Source organism: Paramisgurnus dabryanus, chromosome 11 (assembly GCF_030506205.2).
Source record: "Paramisgurnus dabryanus chromosome 11, PD_genome_1.1, whole genome shotgun sequence".
Lineage (NCBI taxonomy): Eukaryota > Metazoa > Chordata > Actinopteri > Cypriniformes > Cobitidae > Paramisgurnus > Paramisgurnus dabryanus.
In genome coordinates, this window is record NC_133347.1 from 15536438 (window position 1) to 15560139 (window position 23702).

Consider the following 23702-nt stretch of genomic DNA (forward strand, 5'->3'; position numbering starts at 1 on the left):
AAACATTGTTATTGGTATTTAAAATGGATTCTAGCATGACATTTATTGTCTTAAAATATTGTGTGCATTAATAATTGATATCAATTTGATGCTGATGTTTTTATTTATTGATTCATTGTGCAGATTATCTGACATAAAAACATCCCATGTGATTTAATAAGAGCTTGAAATGTAACTAATACTTCATTCCGGATTCTACACAACATAGTCATGAAAACTTGCTTCCTCAAGAGACAGGTGGGATGCCAGCCGTAATTCATCCAAGTGGCACACACACATACAAACCCTTGTTGCTACAGCAACTGCCCCCAAGGATAGGGGGCAGTGAGTAGAGGTGGTGCCACTAAGAAAGAGCCAGGAATGTGTGTGTGTGTGTGTGTCAAAGTGAAGGTTACAGCCTGCTACAGATTGTGTGTTTTATGTCCCTCGTCCCTCATGACAGCTGAGATTTTTAAGTGTGTGTGGGAATAAAACTGCAAAGCGAATCTTTGCAATAACCAGCATTAACCAGAATTTATGTTACTGTGGTTGCACAGTAATGTATTCCTATTATTCTCCCTACAATTTTTAAGAGATGCTGTCTGTCTCATCTTCCATTCAGTCCTCTTTTGTCTTTTCTGTCCATCTCACGGTTTCTGTGTTTATCTGTCTGTCATCAACAGATTTTTAAACAGGTTATTCTGCCCAAAGGTGAGTCTGTCTGGTCTAAATGACCTCAAACTCTCCGCTGTCTGAGTTCAGGGCTCCAGCTGTACATACACCGGCCCTCCAGTCATAATCGACTCATGATAAATAGTGTCTAGTTTCCCAGGAGACAGTAGGTTTTGAAATGAAATAGATCCTTTTATTGTCAATGATTTATACTAACAGGAACATGTTTTCACATATGCTTCTGTTTCTACCATGAGAACCAGATGTAGCGATGTGCTGATGCTTATAGTTACCTGGACTAAGATAAATAATGCACATACATGGTACCTTGGAGTACTATTTAAATATTGTGATATATAAATATGTTGGTATCATCTGCAGTGGGGCTCGTGACTGCTCAACCGAGGGGGTTAAATTCAAAATATGTGTTTGGAGTGTCATGTGTGTTGCTTGCGTTTTCAAAATATGTGTTTGTTGCGTCATGTGAACCATCACGTGTTTTGTCAAAATAAGTACCTGCATACGCGTCAAAACCGTTTATGATAAAAAAGACGCTCACTTTCACCAAATACACGCAAGACACTTTCTTAACGGTAAACTCTGATTACGCATGAGATTACGCGAGTATCAGGCAAACGCGAGCGTAAAACCCTTAAGACGCGTCTGCAGCAGGCACTGAAATAAGAAACCACACACATGACGGGCTACATACATGTTGTGACGAACTTCGCATTAAGCACCCTCGAAAAATAAGTCACCGGCCACCACTGATCATCTGATGCCATCATTTTGCTATGTTATGATCACACCACAACCTCTGTCTCTCTCTCTCTGTCTCTCTCTCTCTCACTCACTCATTCACTATCACTCACTGTCAATGTTTTTTCTCTTTCTCCCTAAAGGAAGAAATAAACCAATAAAGCAAATTTGAGTTTTCTTTATTGGTCTGACATGATAGAAAACAGAAGTGCACCAATAAGATAACCTCTGTCTGTCTGTCTGTCTGTCCATCTCAGAGCTAGTGCGGAGCGGGAGGCTCATGTCTCTTTCTATGCCTGCTGGTGATCTGAACTCTCTGTTGCCGGATGAAGACAATCGTCGTCTTTACATTGGTATGAAGGACCATCTGCTGTCCACCAGCCTGGATGACATTACCCAACCGCCCCGCAAAGTATGTACACACCCATGCTCGCCCACAGAGACTAAATAATTCACACAAAACTGAAAGGGATTTTTATGTTAAATTTAAAGACAGCGAGATAACGTTTCAATCAAGAAGAATTTTTGAAAATTTCTCACAGATGTGTTTACATGCTGTCTACATAGCTAAGTTTGTATTCATAATGATTTCATCTGAACAATGCCAGGGAGGCATCCAACTGCAATTCCTCACATACTACACGAGCAAATCAGCTTATACATCAACATTTAATATGACTAAGAGGAACTTAAACGCACGCTTGTGTGTGCCAGATGAGATTAACATCCGAGTGTGTGTGCGTGGTGCGTTTCAGATACACTGGCCTGCAAATCCAGATCGAATCCAGGACTGTTTATTGGCTGGAAAAGACCAACAGGTGAAACAGTAATGCATACGCATACACAAACACAACGAATTACGATTGTATTGTCTTTATGTAACACAAGTTGCATGGCTTAAAGTGTCATATTGTCCAAACAATGTGGTCTAGGCTTACTGCAGATAAAGCCAACTGAACAAATAAAACCATTTTAATCCTCACTGTCTGAACATATTTTTCTTCATTAAATTCCCTAATAACCAAGCTTCCTGTTTGTATCACAGATGGATTGTGCTAACTTTTTGCGTGTGCTGAAGATGTACAACCAAACCCATCTTTATGCGTGTGGGACTGGAGCATTCAACCCTCGCTGTGCCTTCATCCCCACCAGCCTCTTCTTCAGGGTAATGAAAGACTGTGTTTCCCAGAATGCACCTCTTTCATAAACTCTTCCTGTTTAATGTTAATGAGAAATGGCTGTGTATTTATAATAGTGTGTGAGCCTGAGATGAATGTTAAAGGCAAACACCACTGTTTTCAATATTTTACTATGTTCTTACCTCAACTTAGATGAATTAATACATACATATCTTTTTTCAATGCGTGCACTTTTAATCTTTGTACAGCGCTTCTTGAATGTGTTAGCTTTTAGCCTGGCCTCATTCATTCCTATGGATCCAAACAAAAGTTTTATTTTGTGCCACCATACTTAATCGTGTAACTTCTCATGTAACAGTCTTTAAATAGGAAAAACATGGAAGTGTTTGGTGGCTTCTAAATTCATCCCTGTTTGGAGCCATAGGAATGAATGGGACTAGGCTAAATGCTAACACATTCACGATGTGCTGTACAACGAGTAAAAGTGCACGCATTGAAAAAAGATTAATTCGTCTAAGTTGAGGTAATAACATAGTAAAATATTGAAAAAATGTGGTGTTTTCCTTTAAGGAAAATGCATAACATTTGCCAAATGCATTAATGTACATTTTAAAGTGTAAATCATACAACGGGATATTGCAGGCTGAAGAACAAACCCTTCGGTATGAAGACACTGAATCTGGGAAGGGGAAATGTCCCTATGACCCTCACCAGAGAGCAGCTACCGCCATCATAGGTGAAGCAGCACATGTATAGCATTTGCAGTTTGTGTAAAGCAGTTTATCTATTTGTGTGTAACTTTCTTCATGTGTGTGCTTGTTCAGATGGTCAGCTGTATGCTGGGATCTCGTCTGACTTTCTAAGTCACGATACAGCTTTTATTCGAAGTCTTGGAGAGCGCCATGTGATTCGCACAGAACAGTACGACTCTACTTGGCTGCAAGGTGATGCATGCACACTTACAATAACACAGGCTACACACTAAAACAACACACAATAGTACATATGTGTTGTTGACAAAAATCAAACATACATTGTGTTATAAGTAACTACAAAAAATGCTACATTTTCTATGTATAGTTGATAATAATCAGGCTTTAACTTTATGTCCCTTTTTGCTCTCTCTCTCTCTTTCTTATTCCTCCTCTCCAGGCGCTGAATTTGTACATGTTGCAGCGATGTCCGAGAGCGATAATGAGGAGGATGATAAGGTGTACGTGTTTTTCACCGAGCGCGCTCAGGAGGCCGAAGGGGCCGCTGGGAAGGTTGTCTATTCTAGAGTCGCCCGCGTCTGCAAGGTATCTAGCATTACCTGCATAACTGCACTTGTGTGGCCTATATCCACCTTCATGATTTTGATAGGACGTGCTGGTTGACATGTCTGACTGATATATTTCTCCTGTGTTAATATTGCAAAATAAAATACTTTATTTACAATGGAGTACCACAAAAGTGATATCAAGTGGTACTGAAGATAAATCTCTCTCTTTCTCTTTCTTTCTCTCTCTCTTTCTAGAATGACATAGGTGGTCAGCGTAGTTTGGTGCATAAATGGAGCACCTTTCAGAAAGCTCGTATTGTTTGCTCTGTACCGGGACCCGATGGTATACCGACATACTTTGACAAACTGCGTAAGTAATTGACTAAAGCTTGACACGTTTACACATTCATTTATGTTATAGTAAGCTATTTTTTTATAACTGTGTGTGTGTTCCCTGATTTATAGAACATAGTTTATCAGCAGACTCAAACACACACACAGCACATACACACACACACTCACAGACAGAAACCGGTTTCTTATCTATCAGTCTGTGTAAACAAAATCCCTGCATAGAATAAACAATATTTTAATCCTCAGTCTGACCCAAGAAAGTCTTACCGTTGTCTGATTTCATACACATGCACTGCGTCACGAGTGTACCCATGGCACCGTACCCTAAATATATTCTATCTAAAAGATATACACAAACATTCAAAATCAGATGCATTCAAAAATGCATATCTGTTATCAGACTAAAGATATGCCATAAACTACGGCACACAAATGCACATAGAAAACCCATGATATTACACACGCTCACAACAATAATCAGAAATTCACAATGGCTATCATATCTGAAAGTTTCCCTGAACAGGCCTATTCTTCGTCACCTCCTAAACATGCTTTCAGAAGCGCCATGGTAATCTTTAAAGAGCCCAGGTTTACCTTGCTTATATACTGTAGTTAACTTTGTACAAGGCCAGTTATGTGTTTAATCTGTGACCTATTAAAGTCTTTAAAAATGCAATGAATTTTGGTAACACTTTACAATAAGGTTCAATAGTTAACATTAGTTAATGTATTAACTTACATGAACAAACCACGAGCAATAAATTTGTTACAGTATTTATTAATCTTTGTTAATGTTAGTTAATAGAAATAAAGCTTTTAATTGTTTCTTCATGTTAATTCACAGTGCATTAACCAGATTTTAAAAAAGTATTAGTAATTTTTTAATTAACATTAACAAAGATTAATAAATCCTGTATAAGTGCAGTTCATTATTAGTTCATGTTAACTAATGTAACAATAATTGCAACAATAATGTAAATGCATATAATAATATAATATAATTCAAATAATAATATAGATAACATCCATACAGATTAAGAAAAAAGAAAACACCGGGCAAGCATAGTTATACATTCATAATTCATACAATGTTTTTAGGAATATTTAATAGTTTTTAATTTAGCTGTTATATCATTATCCATATTGCTTTACTTTCGTCCTTGTTACTTCATAGTGGTAACTTAAGTAAATTATATATGACATTCTTGTAAAAGCTCATGTTGAGACTGTTTTGATGTAATATCCTCTTACATTAGGGTCCTCATGTTGCCATGGTTACAGTTACACCCAACTGTAGTCTGCGAATTATAGGTTAAAGATTAAGAAGCTTGAATAAATTGTCAATAAGATGTATTAAAGTATAAGTGTAGCACAGACAAAACATTTAATAAAAAATGACAATTTAGCATTTAAAAACAAGACAATTTAATACAAATTAAATTTCACTGAATAATAAAATGTTTACAGGATAATAAAAATCCATGTTTTTGTTTTTATGTGGTTTGAAGCTGGAATTCTTGGAGCAGATTCTTGTAGTAGGCTACTATATAATTTTTTAATAATTGCATTTGAATTTCAGCAGATTTACAAATATTTACTAAAATTTATTTATTGGAATTTGTTGTGATCTGCGTGATTTGTTTGGGAATTGTTTGTGTCCCTGAGATCCTGTGTTTGTAAGTGTTTTTGTGCATGCACAGGTATGCAGCCTACATACCAGTAAAAAACAAATAATATTGAAGTGTCCTTTAATATTTAATAACAAGTTACTGTAAATAATTTGAAACCTTTGAAGCAACTGTACTAGACATTTAAAAACACAATTGTTTGGTCAGTTAAGCTTAGTTAATTTAGTCTTGAATCTTTCTCACAGGAGAAAAAGACTTGGCTTAACCTTAAACACATTGGATTTTTGGATCCACCTGATGAAGAGTCATGCACATGGTGGTCTGTCAACTGTTTTGAAGGCCGCCATTATCTGTGTGTGTGTGTGTATACGTGTGTGTGTGTGTGTGTGTGTGTGTGTGTGTGGGTGTGTGTTTTCATGTCTGCGGTGGCACCCTCATCCTGTTACCGTATAATCTCGCTGCTAACCCAGGGTTGAGATGAGGGACAGCAGGAGAACCTGAGAGATGGAGATTAAGGTGGATAAGGAGAGATAGGGGCGGGATGGAGAAGTGTCAACAAGCTCAAGGCAGACAAAACTATCTCTCCTCAAGGAGAACAAAAGCTTTTGTTAGGGGAAATTGACACAACTATAGCATCCCGCAAAAGTGATAGACAGAAAGACGCGGTGAGGAGAAGTGAAAAGAGAAAAGAAACCGAGGGAGGAGGGGTGAAAGAGAAATGAGTGTGAAAGGGAGAATATTGAATTACCTCATGTTGGTTTCTGTGGATTGCGTACATTTGTATAATGCGAAGAAAAGACAAAGACTTAGACTAGCTGAGGGTGTCGTCTGTGCTATGTGCACACAAAACTGTACCTTTTACAACTGACCATCCCTGGGGTGGTACCCTAAGGCAGTGGTTCCCAACCTTTTCCACATCAAGGCCCCCTATTTGCCCACATCAATATTTGAAGGACCCCCACTCACTCAATTTTTTCCACATAAAATTAAATAGAACTTGAAATGAGTAGACAGATGTATATTCGCTACTAAAATGATTTATTTTTGCTTGTTTTAGCTTATTTACATACTTATTTTGTCTAATTTTTAATAATTTTAAGTCATCTTGAGGCCCCCTGGTCGGGAATCACTGCCCTGAGGGTGACGTTTTATCTATACTCTAAAAAATGCTGGGTCATTTTCAACCCAGCATTGGTTCAAAATGGGACGGGCCCAGCACACTGGGTTGTAATTTATCCCATGCTGGGTTTTTTCAACCCAAAATACATGGTTGTTTTAACCCATTTTTGGGTCAAATATATATCCAACCCAATTTCGACCCAGCTGCTGTGTCGTCCCTTTCTGACCCAACGCTGAGTTGAAACCCAGCATTTTTAGAGTGCATATATGTAGTAGGAGTGAACCAGGGCAAAAGTAAAGTCAGACGATAGTTACAAAGCGATTTTCTCCGAGCCCTGATAACATTTGCATTCCAAACTATGACAGCATCTTAGGCACACACAGAGCTGACAAATATTGCATTATTTACTTACCGTTTTCCCAGTGTAGATCCAGGAAAGGGTTTTCAACCATGATAAGTAAATTCCAAAAGCAGTAATTTTTTTCTCAATTTTGTGTTTCTCGTTTCATGTGTTAAAGTGCTGATCAGTCCACAGGCAATTTAGTGACCTAACACATCCTGAAGTTTGACCTCTCTGAGTTTTTTTAAATAAAAGTAAATCGAGTTTAAATTTGAGGAGATCCTTTCCGGTCGAAAGTAATACTTGTTACTTTTGTCCCGCTGCTAATACTGTTGTATATGTTGAAAATGTTTATTATTCTAATTTGATTTCATTTCAGTTTCATAGTGTTCAAACTGTTGACATTTTTTTTATCTTAACAATTTAAGTTTGTACTGTTGGTTGCTTTTGTAACATTTGACAAAACATTTCATTATTTTTTACAAAGATGAATGACAAAAACAAGTTTGCAGTTACATATTAATAAGATCATAGTCATGTATATTTAATAAAACAAGTGTAACACAAAAATCTACCTTGTTTTGTTTTGTTACTTTTGACCCAGCTGTGTGTTACTTTCGTCCCTGCTGTCAGGGTCAAAAGTAACAATTCACTACTCGTGTTTACAGTTTTTTTCGATTGCTAAACGCCAGTGGGCACAACTGGAGTCACATGTGCAAAACTCTAACTACAGTCTGCACAGCAGCAGTTCATGTGGACCAAACTCTAGTTCGTTTTTCATTGCTTGAACACAGTTTTCAAAACTTTACACACTTATTCCATGACTTTAATCACAACCTGCACAACACTGTGGATTTACAGCACTTTGTTCAAATGCTAACACACTGCTGTCAAAACTGTGAATCACACATTCAAAACACAATTGATTTCAGCATTGTGCCTTTCAAACACTGCTGATTGCAATTTCATATAAATATAAATTCCAATTTCATATATATATTTCATTTATATATAATATTACCTTTCATGTACTTTAAGTTTCTACCTTTTTTCTCATTACTGTAATTCCGTAAATTACTACAGACAACTGAAGCAAACTGCTAATTTTCATTTACCCTAAAAAATTATGATGTTCTAAAAAAAATATTGTGATAAATCAATAAATAAATCATTCTTTAAAGAAAACATTACTTGGTGTGACATCACTGAAATTGTTAAAACTGTAAAGATATAAAGTTTGTATTTTGTGTATTGGTGTTTGATGTTAGTGTTTTTCCTCTCAGTGTGTTGTGAGTGACAGTGTGTGTTATCTCAGTGAGGGTTGTGTTTAGTGTTTGGCTGCACGGAGCTGTTTTGAGCCATATGTTAAGAGTTGTGCTCAGGTGACTTTTGGTAGTGCAGACTGTAGTTAGAGTTTTGCACATGTAGCTCCAGTTGTGCCCACTGTCGTTTAGCAATCGAAAAAAACTGTAAAGTGAAATTATACAGAAGTCGTTTTACATTTTTTCAAAATTCCACCTGGTATTGATAGACCACACTTGTAAGTTACTGACCACAGCAAAAATATATCTCTGTCTAAAACATTATCTTTTTAAATTAAGTTTTTCTGAAAAATTGTACTTTCGCCCCTGCTCTCCCCTACCTTATAAGTGGTTTTGGGGACATAATTGTACCCTAAGCACCTATTGTGTACCTTTAAATGTCCAGTTAAATATTTTGTTCCTATACCTTTTTTTCTGATAATATAAATCTGCCTCAGGCTATGTATGTTTGCAGCAGCATTACTCCTTGTGTGTATTCTTATGAAAAGGTGTATTTTGGAGGATTTTTCCCACTGTCTGTTAGTGTGTGTGTGCGCGCGCATGTGTTTGATAAGATGTTTGATCGTATCTGTTTTGGCTGGAATGTGAGAATGGAGAAGTGAACCAGTGCAACACAAGTTTATCGTGAATATGTGTGTGTGTGTGTGTGTGTGTGTGTGTATGTGTGTGTGTGTGTGTGTTGTCATGCGTTTCTGAACCCAATTGAAACCACAAGCATGTCATATCAATACAAGTTTATATACGAAAGGAAGAGACTATGCGTGACTAGGTAAATATTTTTAAATGTATATATACCCTTAACAGAAAACAAGCGACCACATACACTCACTTATTCACTACAATTTTGTCTTTAGCAGAAGCACACAGGTGGCTTAATATTTGTCCTAATTTAATTTTCTTGTTTGTATGCAGAGGATATCTTCATTCAGCATGGCAAAGACAAAAAGAATCCTCTCATCTATGGGCTGTTCACCACTAACAGGTGAGTTTTACTCACTGTCCTGGGATCGAATTGTAATGCTCCACTGTTTTTAACCCCATAACTGAACAAAGCCCTAAGTGAACAAAGATCCATTAAAGGCACAACATGTCATTTTCACCGCTGGACATCATCAAAGTTGTTGTCTTCACCTTAATTGTCAATAAGAATCGATCCAACAGCTATAGGCGGTAACAAGCAAATCTATGATCAGGGACTGTGTGGTGTTTAAAATAGCAAATTCACTGAATTCAAATGTTGAAAACATTTGGGATAATACACATGAACACCGTGCCTAGAGATTTTTGGATATTTAATGCAAAAATTGAGTTTGCTGTCTCTGTCTATGTATTGCAAATGAATCTGTCTGCAGTTAATGAATAGACAGTCATAAAAAGCCATGTGTCTGTGTGGTTAGGGGTGTGGATAAAGTATTTCTGAGTCATACCATCCACCATGCACCCATAATGTTGAAAACACAGTGCAAGTTTAACCAATTTAACATAACTATTGAATGCCACGGGTTTTCAGTTGTATGTGTGTAATTGTGTTTGTGACTGCCAACGGTTTTGGATGAATGTACATAGGGTGGAGTGCGCAGTAAAATATATACAGAAAAAGTCATGGAAACAGTGACTCCCTGTTGAAAAGTTTTACTGAGCGTGTAAAGTCTCTCAGAGACTCGTAAAGTTTCCACAACAGATGACATTTAACCGACAGTAAGGAGCCAGCGGCTTGCAGCCTGTTTGGAACAGTTTGGTTCAAGTGTCACTTAAATCTAAGTCACTGTATTGTAGCTCATATTGTCTATCATTGATGTGTGATTCATTTCAGTTATACTATTCCCAACTATCTATTCCTGTGTTGCTTTTCTCTCCCTGTACAGTAACGTCTTGAACGGATCTGCTGTGTGCGTGTACCGGATGCATGACATTATTCGGGCTTTTAAAGGAAATTTCCTTCATAGAGAAGGACAACAGTACAAGTGGATGGAGTATACAGGCAGAATGCCCTATCCCAGGCCTGGCACAGTAAGTGGCAAACACAGGCAATGACACTGTTAAGAAGATTAAAGGGACATTCCACTTTTTTTGAAAATATGCTCATTTTCCAGCTCCCTTACGCTAGCACTTTTAGCATAGCTTAGCATAATCCATTGAATCTGATTAGACCATTAGCATTGCGCTAAAAAATATCCAAACAGTTTCTTTATTTTTCCTATTTAAAACTTGACTCTTCTGTAGTTACATCGTGTACTAAGACTGACGGAAAATTTAAAGTTGCGATTTTCTAGGGAGATATGCTAGGAATTATACTCTCAACTGGAGTAATAATCAAGAACCTTGCTGATGTAACATGGCGGCAGCAGGCGTAGTGATATTATGTACTGCCCGAAAATAGTCCCCTGCTATTGAAAGTAACCGATTTTTTTGCGTGATGCTAATGGTCTAAGCAGATTCAATGGATTGTGCTAAGCTATGCTAAAAGTGGTACTGCCAGACCTGAAGATCAGCTGAATAGATCCCCAAACGGTAAGAATCAAATGTTTATCTCTAGGAGAGCTGGAAAATGAGCATATTTTCAAAAAAATGTGGAATGTCTCTTTAAGAAAACATCCAGACTTGTGAATTAAGTTCATTGCTGTGCTTATATTTTACTTGAACTAAAATACTGAGATCTTTAATTGGAAATGATTATTATAAGCGATTAACGAATGAATCTTACTTGTCTGTCTTTAGTGTCCCAGTAGCACTTATGGAGGATTTCGTTCAACAAGAGAATTTCCCGACGATGTCATCTTCTTTAGTCGCACACATCCTTTAATGAAGGAGGTGGTACAACCTCTCGGAGGCCAGCCATTGCTGATCAGAGTGGGCGTGTCTTATAAGATGACCCGCCTCCTTGTGGACAAAGTGGAGGCAGTGGATGGACAATACGATGTGTTGTTTATTGGCACAGGTAAGAAGGTGAACTTGTTCTGTATTTATTTTTTTAGTGTTCATTTAGTTGGTAAATGTTTACTTATCTATGTATTTACAAGACTCTGGCCTGGTGCTCAAAGCAATTCACCTCCCTGTCGCCTATGGACAGAATCAGGAAATCACGCTTGAACAACTGCAGGTTTTTAAGGTAAAGTTTAAACTTATTTTCGGATTCCTTGTAATCACCGGACTTGTTGTGTTATCTTTCAAATATACTAAAGTGAATGTTTAAAAGGGCCATGTTATGAAAATCTGACTTTTTCCATGTTTAAGTGCTATGATTGAGTCCCCAGTGCTTGTAAATGTAAAAAAGATCAACCCAATAACTAAGTTTTGGTTAACCATTCTCTACAAGCACATGAAAAAAATGGTTGTTGAAATTTGGCTCTCCTTATGATGTCATAAGGAGCTCTTTGTGAGGAGTTGCTAGACAGATGAACCCAAACGCAACGATGTCAGGGATAAACAGAAAACACTTTATTCTTTCACAAACAAAAACCCACGAGGGGGTACAAAACATGAAACACCAAACTCAGACATAAAACACTAAACACTGACTGGATATCTAGACTTCACACAAACACGGGAAACAGAACACAATGAACCTGCCCAGAACTAAAGATACACTGACATTAAATAGAAGACAGCAAACAAGATAACGAGCGGGAACAGGTGATGGGAATAAGTGATAATTAACAATAAGCAGGAGGACGAGGGAGCGGGGACAAATTACAAGACACCGGAGGTCCATGCCAAACACAAAAACAAGGCATGAACCTCCACACAAGGCCAGGGACTGCCAGAACTCTGCCACCATGACAAAATACAAATATAACAAGACTTCAAGGCAGAGTCCTGACAGTAGCCCTCCCTCAAAGGACGCCACCTGGCGTCCAAAAAGGGAACACACAAGACAAGAAAACATGACATAATAAACATGACAAGACTATGAACACATCAGACTATGAAATAACAAAAGGTGCAAAACAAAACTTATCAAAACACACACATAAGTCCACAAGATACTAAAACAGGACAGTCCACGGGGGTTTGGGGCGAGGACGCAGCTGGTACTGCGCGGACTGGGTCGACCGGGTGGGCAGCGCGGACTCTGCCGGCGGCGCGGGCTGCGCGGAATGCGCGGGCTCCGGCTCTGGCTGCGCGGAATGCGCGGGCTCCGGCTCTGGCTGCGCGGGCTCCGGCTCTGGCTGCGCGGGCTGCGCGGGCTCCGGCTCTGGCTGCGCGGGCTGCGCGGGCTCCGGCTCTGGCTGCGCGGGCTGCGCGGGCTCCGGCTCTGGCTGCGCGGGCTGCGCGGGCTCCGGCTCTGGCTGCGCGGGCTCCGGCTCTGGCTGCGCGGGCTCCGGCTCTGGCTGCGCGGGCTGCGCGGGCTCCGGCTCTGGCTGCGCGGGCTCCGGCTCTGGCTGCGCGGGCTGCGCGGGCTCCGGCTCTGGCTGCGCGGGCTGCGCGGGCTCCGGCTCTGGCTGCGCGGGCTCCGGCTCTGGCTGCGCGGGCTCCGGCTCTGGCTGCGCGGGCTCCGGCTCTGGCTGCGCGGGCTCCGGCTCTGGCTGCGCGGGCTGCGCGGGCTCCGGCTCCGGCTGCGCAGGCTCCGGCTCCGGCTGCGCGGGCTCCGGCTGCGCGGGCTCCGGCTGCGCGGGCTCCGGCTGCGCGGGCTCCGGCTGCGCGGGCTGCGCGGGCTGCGCGGGCTCCGGCTGCGCGGGCTGCGCGGGCTCCGGCTGCGCGGGCTGCGCGGGCTGCGCGGGCTCCGGCCTGGCGACGGCTCTCAAGAGCGCACTGAAGAGTGCTGTGCGTTCCCCCTCTGTCAACCAGCAAGGGGCTGGACGCACAGCAATGGGCAGCAGCACCGTGACTGGAGGCGCTGCGACGGACCCCGACACCGTCGCTGGGTTCAGTGTTGGCAGGTTCATTCTGTGAGGAGTTGCTAGACAGATGAACCCAAACGCAACAGAAAACACTTTATTCTTTCACAAACAAAAACCCACGAGGGGGTACAAAACATGAAACACCAAACTCAGACATAAAACACTAAACTCTGACTGGATATCTAGACTTCACACAAACACGGGAAACAGAACACAATGAACCTGCCCAGAACTAAAGATACACTGACATTAAATAGAAGAAAGCAAACAAGATAACGAGCGGGAACAGGTGATGGGAATAAGTGATAATTAACAATAAGCAGGAGGACGAGGGAGCGGGGACAAATTACAAGACACCGGAGGTCCATGCCAAACACAAAAACAAGGCATGAACCTCCACACAAGGCCAGGGACTGCCAGAACTCTGCCACCATGACAAAATACAAATATAACAAGACTTCAAGGCAGAGTCCTGACACTCTTATTATAATAATACCACCCCTTAATCTGCACTATCCAACCACAGGACTGCCATTTAGTGCAGATGAAAAGAGAGAGAGAGACAAAATAATTCACAGCACAATTGAGTTTCTATTGCAACAAACCACCATCGTTGTGATCAGTGTTTGCACTTCATCCGCTCATTTGCATTTTAAAGGACACACCCAAAATGGCCAATTTGTGCACATACTTACAAAGTGGCAATTTTAACATGCTATAATAAATTATCTATATGGTATTTTGAGCTAAAACTTTGTGCTCTGGGGACACCAAAGATTGATTTGACATCTTAAAAAAATCTTGTGCCATGGCCCCTTTAAAGTGTTTATTCAGATGAACTCTTTTAATATTCATTTTGTGTTACCCAACAGCACAAGTCACCCATCACCGCCATGACGCTGTCCAAAAAAAAGGTACGGATACACAAACATAGACGTTCACTTTAATCACACAAATATACCCATACTGTCACCATGGCAACATTGTGATGGGTGGGAGATGCTTAAAACTGTGAATTTTCACACATATTTTTTCCATGAAACACAGAGTAAAAGCCGTGAATCTGTGCTTGAGTCAGAGCCCTGTAATTCTGATGCTGTATATTTGAATATCTGTGCTGATATTTGGGCTTATATCCCAGTTTTCCGGCTCACTGAAACATCCTGCATGAATTTATAAGCAAAGAATCAGAGTCTGGTTTATATCAGTGTGTGTTTGTCTCCAACAGATGCTGTTTGCAGGATCTGCGGAGGGTGTGGTTCAGTTAGGTCTGTTTCAGTGTGATATGTACGGCCAGGCCTGCGCTGAATGCTGCCTGGCAAGAGACCCATACTGCACCTGGGACGGGCACTCCTGCAGCCCATACATGCCAACTACACACAGGTGAAACACACAATCAAACACTCATATAAACCGGGATTACAATAAAAATGATACTAAATGCAATTGGGTGATTCTCACGAAATACAGACTTAAAAGGTGTCCAGCATCAGATTTTTAAAATTCCAAGGTACCTTGGGAGGGACCCTGCATTATTTGACAGAAAACTTCATCAAATACAACAACTCAAAAACAAAAAGCTTAACATTTCACATATCTTTGGAAAGGTGGAATTCTTGTGATTCGAATAATGTAAACCGTTTTAAGATACAATCATCACAGCAGGTACAATTTGTGTCCTTTTTAGGCATTTTTTTTTAGCCTTTTTCAGGAATTTAGGATTTAAAAAATATTTCCTATAGAATTATTTACAATTTTAGATTATCATTATAAAAAATTATCATTACCGCAACATGATTTTACATTAATATGCATTTACAAACTCATGTTTCGGTAATGAGAACTAAAAAGTTGTCTAGGTTCCATGACAAACAAAATTACATTATAAGACTTTTGCCTGGATTTCACAGACAGAGTCACAATGAAAAATTATGCTTGGGATATTTCAATAAATCAGATCTGAAATATTCCCTCTTCTGCAGGCGAAACGTTCGTCAGGTTAATGATGACGGCAATCCATTGAACCAGTGTGTCAGACAGGGAGGTGAGCAACAACATGCATACAAACATCCTGATATATAATGTGAAAGAAGCTCATACATTTGAGAGATGTCTTTGGCTCAAACATACATTATTAACATCATTCTGTTTGTTATGCAGCTGGTCTTCAAGTGGAGACTGAAGAGAAGACGCTAGTTGTTGCTGTGGGTAACAGCACTTACCTGGAGTGTCTACCAAAATCTCACCATGCCACTGTCACCTGGTATAAAGAGTTAGGAGAGAACAGCTTGGAACAACATAAGGTGCACATACATACCCAAACAAACATACAGACACACTAAAATCATATTTGTTGTTTCTAAAGTTTTGCCCATCTTTCATTCAGGTTGTCTCTGGAGACCAGCTGGTTGTTATTGACCGAGGCATTCTTATTCCCCGGGCAGAGCTCAATCATGGAGGTGTTTATCACTGTCAGCTAGAAGAGCACAAGTTCCGCTGGACGGCTGTTACTATCCGCCTAATTGTGTGGAGCCCGGCCCTACGTCCCGCAATTAGCTCCGCCCAGCCGTGGTACCAGGATGTGATGGCACTGATTAACCCTAGCAAACTGGAGCGACGCTGCAAGGAGCTCAGTCAGCGTTATATCAACAAAGACATAGGGAATCACAGACATAACAAACAAGAGAAAAACAAAATAGAGAACCACAGAAACAGAGGAAGAGGAGGAGAGAGAGAGGCAGAAAAGGAGAAAGGAAGGGGGAGGAAGAACCGAAGCAGAATGCAGAATTCGGCACAGAGGGTCCCAAGAAGTGCATAGGGGTTTACACAAATCAGGCTCACAAATAAAACACATGCAATATTTACATAGTACATACATATACGTGAAATCCTATTAGAAGATAATGGTTGTGTCTTATTTCACTTCCTAGTTCTCTATGTCGTAAATCTGTTTAGTACACTGATGACACAATTACAAAAATGTTTCTGGTACATCACATGTTTTGGAAGCACTTGGTGATCATGTTTATCGAGATAAACAAATAATATACAAACATAAAAATGCATGAACGAACTATTAAAAAATATTGAATAGTGCATGGACTTTTGAACTAGTGAACAGATTGAGACACACATTATCTGAATTATGTGAAGGATTGTTGCTAAGCTATTTATAATGTTTGAATGTGTCAAATAAGAACTCTGATCTAGAAGAGGATGTGGTCAAGAGCAAACATATTTACTTCACTGCTTACCTAATTGATTACTTCAGAACTGTATTACACATATCTGACAATTCCCTTAAAACAAGGGAGTGTCTTAAATTGTCTTCTGTTGATAAAAGAGAAATCTTCCAAAGTTAGGGAGCATTTTAAAAAAGTTCTTTGTTTTAAAAAGACTGCAGTGTGGATAGCACTTACTGTATTAAATAGCATCAGTGCTGAAATGCATTGCCTTGAACTACTATGTTTCTATTTATCTTTCGTTCTATTTATTTCTGTTTATAGGTCTGTTTAACTGCCTTGCTTTTTATATGTGTAAAAACTGTACACAGTATTTTTTTTCTTTTTAATATTTATGAGTACAATTTTGCTACCATAAAACTTTTGTCTTAGAGTGTGTTTTGAGAGATTTATTCAAATTTATTCAGCGTCATTATTGTTTCAGAATGAAACACAGCCGTTCTTCTCCTACAGCAGCTCAGCAAGGTCACAGTGAAATGACTGTATGATCCTGTAGGATTATAAACGAATGTGATTTTCCGTGGAAGGATGGAGACAAAAAGGGTGTCTTTAATATTACTGAACTAAGACTGCCAGAGAGTGCCAGCGACTTTCTTTGCATATTGACACACATGCTTTCCAAGACGCTTGTCACTGTGTCCATTCAAAAGGATGGAAAACTGCCTCCATTCAGAAGGATGAAAAAATAATGAGAGTTCTGAGATTTAAAGTGCAGTATGGATGTGGTTAGATGTGTTCAGAATTTATGAGAGAGGTATAATTTGTGTGTGCGTTTAACATCCAAACACAACCAGTGACTATTTTCAAACAAAACTTAAATGTTGTTAATGTTAATTACATAATGATTGTTTCATATGTGTTAATGTTGAACATGCAGAGGCAGATCTGGTCAGTATGTAAGGCAACTTAAACCTTGTGAATTGTGTAGGTAAAAAATTGTGTTTTGCATCTGCCTTTAACTGTAAAACTGTAAATAAAGTGTTTTGGAGACACAATTTTTACATTAGTTTATGTATGACTATGTAATTTGAGAATAAATAAGAATGCAATAGCTTTACAGCTGATAAAAACCATTATCATATCAAACAGTATTTTGCACGCAAGCATACAGTGAATATTACACATGTATAGAGGTTAAGCCCAGCGTGTTGCTGAAATGTCTTCTGGGCACAGCTTCCTATGTGAGAAACATTTAAATTCCATGCACAGATTGTATATTGCATCCTCATAAAAAATGACAGTATACTAGGAAATTGACTTGGATGTGTTGCCTTGGATACGACTGCCCCTTAAAACAGTCAGATAACTGAATGCCAAATAGACTTGGAGAGCCTACATGTGAGTAAATGAATACTCAGATGCAAATAAAGGAGTGTGTGGGGTTGTGCAAATTCCCTTAATTCACCAAAAAACTATTTACAGACTATTCGCAATATTTACAAGAAAACAAATAACAAAGGGGCATAAGCATTGACTTTTCTGTATCACTCATATTAATGTGGAATATCACATTTTGGAAGTAAGTTTCATGTGATTTTAAAGACCTGAAACCTTTAAGAGAGAGAGAAAAAGATGTAGGGTAAGGAAAGGTCATGCAATTCCAGCATCACTCTGGTTTTACCTCAGAGTGCTTTATTACAGGGAAGGCTTTGTTGGATAATAATAGGATCTTTCATGTTAGAAAGATCCTATTATTCTTGGTCAGGGTTTGGGATACAGTCAAAACTATGCTTACTGATGTGGGTGATATTTCCTTTAATTCAAATCTATAAAAAGACAGCAGGAACAGAGTAATAACGTACAGCTTATTACACACACATGACGTGGAAGTGATCATTGCTACGCCAGCGGTGTCCGTCACCTCTAGTGGTGAAATATGTGTACTGCATGTCAAGAACGACTGCCTAGCCCTAGATATCTTTGGTAAGTGAATAAATTAAACTCCGTTTTTGACTCTTACACATTCTTGAACATGTAAAATCAAATTCTAGTATATAAACAAACTTAATACTTTATTATATAATCGTTTTCAGATCTATACAAGGAGATTTATCGTTCTTTGCTTTGCGGAACTATCACGTCAACGTTGTGGTTCAGTACGACAAATATTAGGTGCGGACACAGTTTCCTGGCAACATTCATCCTGGGCGAAGAGCTGCAGGTAAATATTTAACTTCATATTATATCCTCCTGCTCATATAAGTCCGGTGAATATTGTAAATTGTCCAAAACTTCGCTATGTTCCTAGAGTAACGCTAGTTTACCTTGTTGTTTTTATGATATGTTGCCGAAAGATGTAGATTCAGAGGCCTGCTAGTACACGAAAGCTAAATCTTAAAGCTAACGTCAGGTGACATGTCAACTCCCCAAACCGGTTTGTGTTGTTAATGCTATTAGATCATACTTGTGAAACGTTTGTGATGCTAAAGATCCAAGGCAGTGTCGCATATTTTATGCCATTAATCATACAGGCTGTAAATCAATATGTTGTTGGAGTCAGCTGGCTGATGATTTCATCGTCATATGACTTCAGTTCCTCTTTCGTAAAAGAGACGCATACACCAACACCATATAATATTTGCCTTAACATTTTACTGAGGTTGACTGAACAAATAAACAATTTCAATGCATAGTCAGTGAACATTGGGTTAGTAATGTTTCTGTGTTTACATGTGTGACGTAATAACAAGTGTCTTTTGTGTTGATATTTCACAACTTCGTATTGAATTCATTTTAAAGAGTTTAAATGTACTGTTGTAGGCTATATAATGTTGAATTGAACTGTCAGATAGGTTGTCTAATTTGCAGCAATTACCTGTTTTTATTGCAATACACAGTCTGCACTATGATGTGTATAAATGCATTGATTGGATGGTTGATTAATGGATTAAGCTTGAGTTCAATTATTATGTCATGAATTAATAAGTAGATTACATGTACACAAATACACAACTATACCCACACAGTTACACTGACTAGATAATGCTTAACAACATCACATTTTTCTGATGAATTTTTCTTTATTAGTGAGTGGAGGGATGAGCCACTCTTCTGTGATTGGTCAGGATGCGCAGACGGCAAGCAATGGTGTGGATACCTCTGGCACTCCAAAGGCACCTGATTGGTCAGGACCTCATGGCTTTAACCCCCAAGAAATAAAGTTCATGGATGATCCCGAATTTATAGAGCAGGATACTCACAAGGGGACACCTGTCCTGTCTGAGATTCTCAAAAACACACCTTGCCACATGGACTCGGTATGTACGCACGCACATCAATCGAACACAGTTCTTGCAGAGACTCCACCCGCAGATGAGTCTCCACACATGACATGCACCCAATCCATTGAGACAGAATTAACACAAGCCCGCTCCAAAAGAGATCTGGAAGAATGGAGAGGAGAGGAGGAGGAGACAAACAGAGGTAATGGAGAGATGAACAACATCTACAAGAAAGAAATTGGGCAAAGGAAAGAGACTCTTATATCTGTTCAGGTAAGAGTGATTTTTTTTTAATATGGTTGCCAAAATTAAAATGTTCTTGTTTGACTATCTTAACGTTTTGGCCAATAATTGACTTTGAAGACAAATTTTTCATCGCATCTTTACAGCCAGTTGAAGCACTCTCAAAGAAACACCCTACCGCTTTCTCTGAAATCCAGGAATGGTCTAACTCCGATTCATCATCATCATCCCTCCAGGACAAAATCCAACCAAATACTTCAGTTTCCCCTGATGAGGCCCCTCCCCTCGTTCCAGCTCCTCCTCCTGATCAGACCACACCCCCTCTGCTACCGGACATTGACAGTTCACCGTGCCCTGCTCATGTGATGGCGGAGGTGCGCGTACGGTCTGTGCCAGAGCGAGATCGTGTTGTGCGTGGCATGCAGGACAGTAAAAGTCTTGATGAGATCAGTGGGGCATGTGGGGGCGGGGCAAGAGGAGGCGGGACTAAAGGTGGGCAAGCAGAGGGACGCAGAGCAACCATATCTAGTGCCCTGGAACTGGAAGGAACTGTCAGCCAGGAAGGAGATCTCACACACTTCATTACCAAAAACCTTGAACAAAAGATTAAAATGAGTTCACGGCCAAGTCTCGACACAGATTGTGAGTATATGAGCTGTTTGATAGGATGAAGGGCCTATAATTGATTTAAATTTGGTGCGTGGGTTACTTGAATCCTGTGGCCTCAGCATGTGTCTTGGATCTGTTAACATGCTTTTGTAAAGTATTACAAATATATGAAGAGCTGAGATGCAAAAATGAGAGTGCATCTTCTTTGATTATCATTATTTAATAATTAATGGAGGTGGTTTTTAGCGGCTATGCATCGGAGCTCCTCATATGTTGTGTGTGTGTATATATGTCACTTCTACAGCAGACTGCTCGGGGCCGGTTGTACATGAACGAGGATCTCTGCGTCGGCCGGCTGATATTCCACCCATTGACCCGTCAGTACTGGTGGACCTGCATAAACACACACAGGATGTTGCCCAAAGCGTTGAACTGATGCTGCGAAGCCTCAATGGAACCATACAGAATGTGAGAATTGCATCAAGACACATTTACAGCAAAATGTATTTGGACATATTTAATTAAAATCTCTATGTCTCCAGATGACTGCGTTAAGTGTGGGTTATATCCAGACGTACAGAGACTCAGTGGACAGTTTGGGAGAGTCGGTGGACATGAGTATAAAGGTGAGATTTGCTGTGGGAATGTGGGAAGTGTTTTTAATCATGCTTGATGTTTGTTTTAATTTGATTTGTGTCTGGTTGCAGGGAATGTACACACTCATGGCGCGATGTGAGGAGCTAGATCGCTCCATGCAACCTATACATGCTCTAGCTGCTCAGATTAGGGACATTAAAAGAACGCTTGATGCACTGGAAACCATCTGTAAGTAGCTATTGCAACAGACAACACCCATGGCCAGGGGAAGACTTCACCCCTTTGGAGATAAGCTGCGGCTCCGCCCTCTGCTATACTTTGCAATGGAATCATTTTGCCAGTTGTAATGTTTCCTTGCAATGCTCTGCAAGTGCTCGTCCCCTTAGTGACAGCTTTCTTCCCCGTCCTTGTCCTTGGAGACCACATCTGTAAGCACCTCCTTTTGTTGTGGCTCCTTGCCTGGGAAAACGGTATTAGGTCCTTACACCCCCAACACCCTCCAGGTGACCACAGGGAAGGCCCTGTTAATGAAGTGTGGTGTAGGTGGGTGTTTTGACAGACTGTGGCATTTCCCGCTGTAACATTCTCAAATATAAGACATAGATGTGTGTGTAACGTCAATATTTGCCGGAATGAAAACATTAACTTGAAGCCATGCTCCGTGTGTACTTGTTCCTCATGGATGTCTTCGTTTCTGTAGGATGGATGCCATGCATCCCAGATTTCACAGCCGTCATTGTTAAGTTTTAAAACAGTTGTATAGAATCGTCTAGGGAATTTTGGGCCCTTGATTGCTGTGTGACGAGTTATAATAAATGTGTGATGCATTAAATGTTTGTCATAAAACACCCCTCAATTAAGAGAGGTAGGTGGAGAGATAATGAGAAGCAGGATTTCTTTTTTTTTTTTTTGAATGGTGAAAGTAATCTTTACCTATTTGAACTGTCCTGTCTTGCTAACTTAAACCCTGATCTGTCATTAATGTGTATTTTAAATTATATCTACCACAATAAATTTGCTAGAATGATCTATGTGAAGTTTTGTGACATAATTAATGTTTCTGCTCGGTACGTTTTGTTTTTTTCAATTGTGTTGCAGCACTAATTTCATGGGTTCGATCCCCATGGAGCACACATACTGATTATGCACTATACACTGCTATGTATGAAAGCGTCTACCAAATACATAAACGCCAAATGCATTTGCCAGACACTTTAATTCAAAGCGACTTACATTGAATTCCAGGTATGTTAATATTGGTATGTGTGTTCAATGGAAATCGAACCCATGACCTTTGCAGTGCTAATGCAATGCTCCACCAGCTGAGTTACAGGGAGAAGTCTCTTTAATTGGGCTTGTGCAGCTGGTGTGCTATAACTGAAGTTCAGACGTCTGCATTGTGACACTGGATTAAGATGAGAGGGTTTATGTTCTCATATGGGCCTGCTAGGATTAGTTTACATTGCTGGACAAAATGTTTCATTTTGTACCCCTTTGTAGCCATAGATAAATATAAAGACATGTAAACACGGAGATATGTGTGTGTAATATTGAACGTTGGATGTTGTATTCCTCCAGTTGGAATTTGTTTTATACAAATATATAGTAATTTAACTAGCACACCCCAAAAGTCATCCATATCCATAAGTGCATGTTTGAAAAATACGTTTTCATTATTGTATTGAGGATGGTGCAGTTTGCACGAGCGGTTAAATCATCAGGCTTCAGATGCTGCTCAGATTAGGAGTAAACTTTGCCTGGTTTCTGTTTTGTTAAAATGTAAGAGATAAAATGAAGACTAAACATTTGATTAGATTATAGTTTAGTCAGATAGAGCGGGTTACAGCCCAGCCTGGCTGCATTCAGGACATCACATGGCCACACTATCGCAGTTCTGTCAAACGCCTGATGAATGTTTGACAATGTAGCATGCGCACGTTTACCCGTGTGCGATCAGCAATTAGATTTGCATTGTTTGCTTGTATTTGGGTTATGTGTATTTATTGAAATAAATGCTTTTCAGAAGAGCTTTTTCTTTAGACTTTCCCTGGTCTTGATCTTCACTCAAATCTGCTTAAGCAGCGGTTTTCCGAACAGGGTTTAGATTCATCCAGGACTTGGCCTTTGTTATATTAGGGCATTTAAGTAGTTTTTACAGTCAAACCTTACAAAAAACAATACTCGTGTGCATTTTGAGACGAAACAACGGCACTGATATATGTTAAATTGGGTGATACTCACGAAATCCAAACTTAAAAGCCAAGGTGTTCAGCATCAGATTTTTTTTAAAAGCCATTGAAGCCGAATTTTTTTGCACATATAAGATTAACTTACTATAGTAACTTACTATAACCATTATTTTAAGATGAATTAAA

General features: G+C 39.7%; 2 protein-coding genes across 3 annotated transcripts in view; both read left to right on the top strand.

The window, feature by feature from the left end:
• sema3h (sema domain, immunoglobulin domain (Ig), short basic domain, secreted, (semaphorin) 3H) overlaps positions 1 to 17028 on the top strand; it is a 22398-nt gene extending 5370 nt beyond the window's left edge. The window contains exons 2-17 of the mRNA XM_065247078.1: positions 1668 to 1822; positions 2166 to 2228; positions 2456 to 2575; positions 3192 to 3285; positions 3374 to 3493; positions 3702 to 3847; positions 4066 to 4180; positions 9487 to 9556; positions 10440 to 10584; positions 11293 to 11512; positions 11595 to 11683; positions 14288 to 14329; positions 14644 to 14798; positions 15398 to 15459; positions 15576 to 15718; positions 15802 to 17028. Of these exons, the coding sequence (XP_065103150.1) occupies positions 1668 to 1822; positions 2166 to 2228; positions 2456 to 2575; positions 3192 to 3285; positions 3374 to 3493; positions 3702 to 3847; positions 4066 to 4180; positions 9487 to 9556; positions 10440 to 10584; positions 11293 to 11512; positions 11595 to 11683; positions 14288 to 14329; positions 14644 to 14798; positions 15398 to 15459; positions 15576 to 15718; positions 15802 to 16233 (2171 nt within the window). The 3' untranslated portion in view covers positions 16234 to 17028. The remainder of the gene's footprint in view (positions 1 to 1667; positions 1823 to 2165; positions 2229 to 2455; positions 2576 to 3191; positions 3286 to 3373; positions 3494 to 3701; positions 3848 to 4065; positions 4181 to 9486; positions 9557 to 10439; positions 10585 to 11292; positions 11513 to 11594; positions 11684 to 14287; positions 14330 to 14643; positions 14799 to 15397; positions 15460 to 15575; positions 15719 to 15801) is intronic.
• Positions 17029 to 18564: 1536 nt separating this feature from the next.
• borcs6 (BLOC-1 related complex subunit 6) lies at positions 18565 to 22356 on the top strand. 2 transcript variants are annotated; one of them, XM_065247080.1, is made up of 7 exons: positions 18565 to 18580; positions 18691 to 18818; positions 19685 to 20151; positions 20319 to 20763; positions 21035 to 21198; positions 21273 to 21356; positions 21438 to 22356. In XM_065247080.1, exons 3-7 carry the CDS (start codon positions 19696 to 19698, stop codon positions 21561 to 21563), a joined length of 1275 nt encoding a protein of 424 aa, XP_065103152.1. In that variant the 5' UTR covers positions 18565 to 18580; positions 18691 to 18818; positions 19685 to 19695; the 3' UTR covers positions 21564 to 22356. The 2 variants fall into 2 exon arrangements, with proteins under 2 accessions (XP_065103152.1, XP_065103151.1); XM_065247079.1 differs by lacking the exon at positions 18565 to 18580 and having other exon boundaries at positions 18675 to 18818; positions 20268 to 20763.
• Positions 22357 to 23702: the final 1346 nt, after the last annotated feature.

Excerpts from the sequence above, each read along its gene's own strand:
- borcs6 (XM_065247079.1), top strand. The coding sequence starts at position 19,696 with ATGAGCCACTCTTCTGTGATTGGTCAGGATGCGCAGACGGCAAGCAAT. Across the intron at positions 20,764-21,034 it reads GCCAAGTCTCGACACAGATT|CAGACTGCTCGGGGCCGGTT; the intron begins GTGAGTATATGA and ends TCACTTCTACAG. Across the intron at positions 21,357-21,437 it reads CGGTGGACATGAGTATAAAG|GGAATGTACACACTCATGGC; the intron begins GTGAGATTTGCT and ends GTCTGGTTGCAG.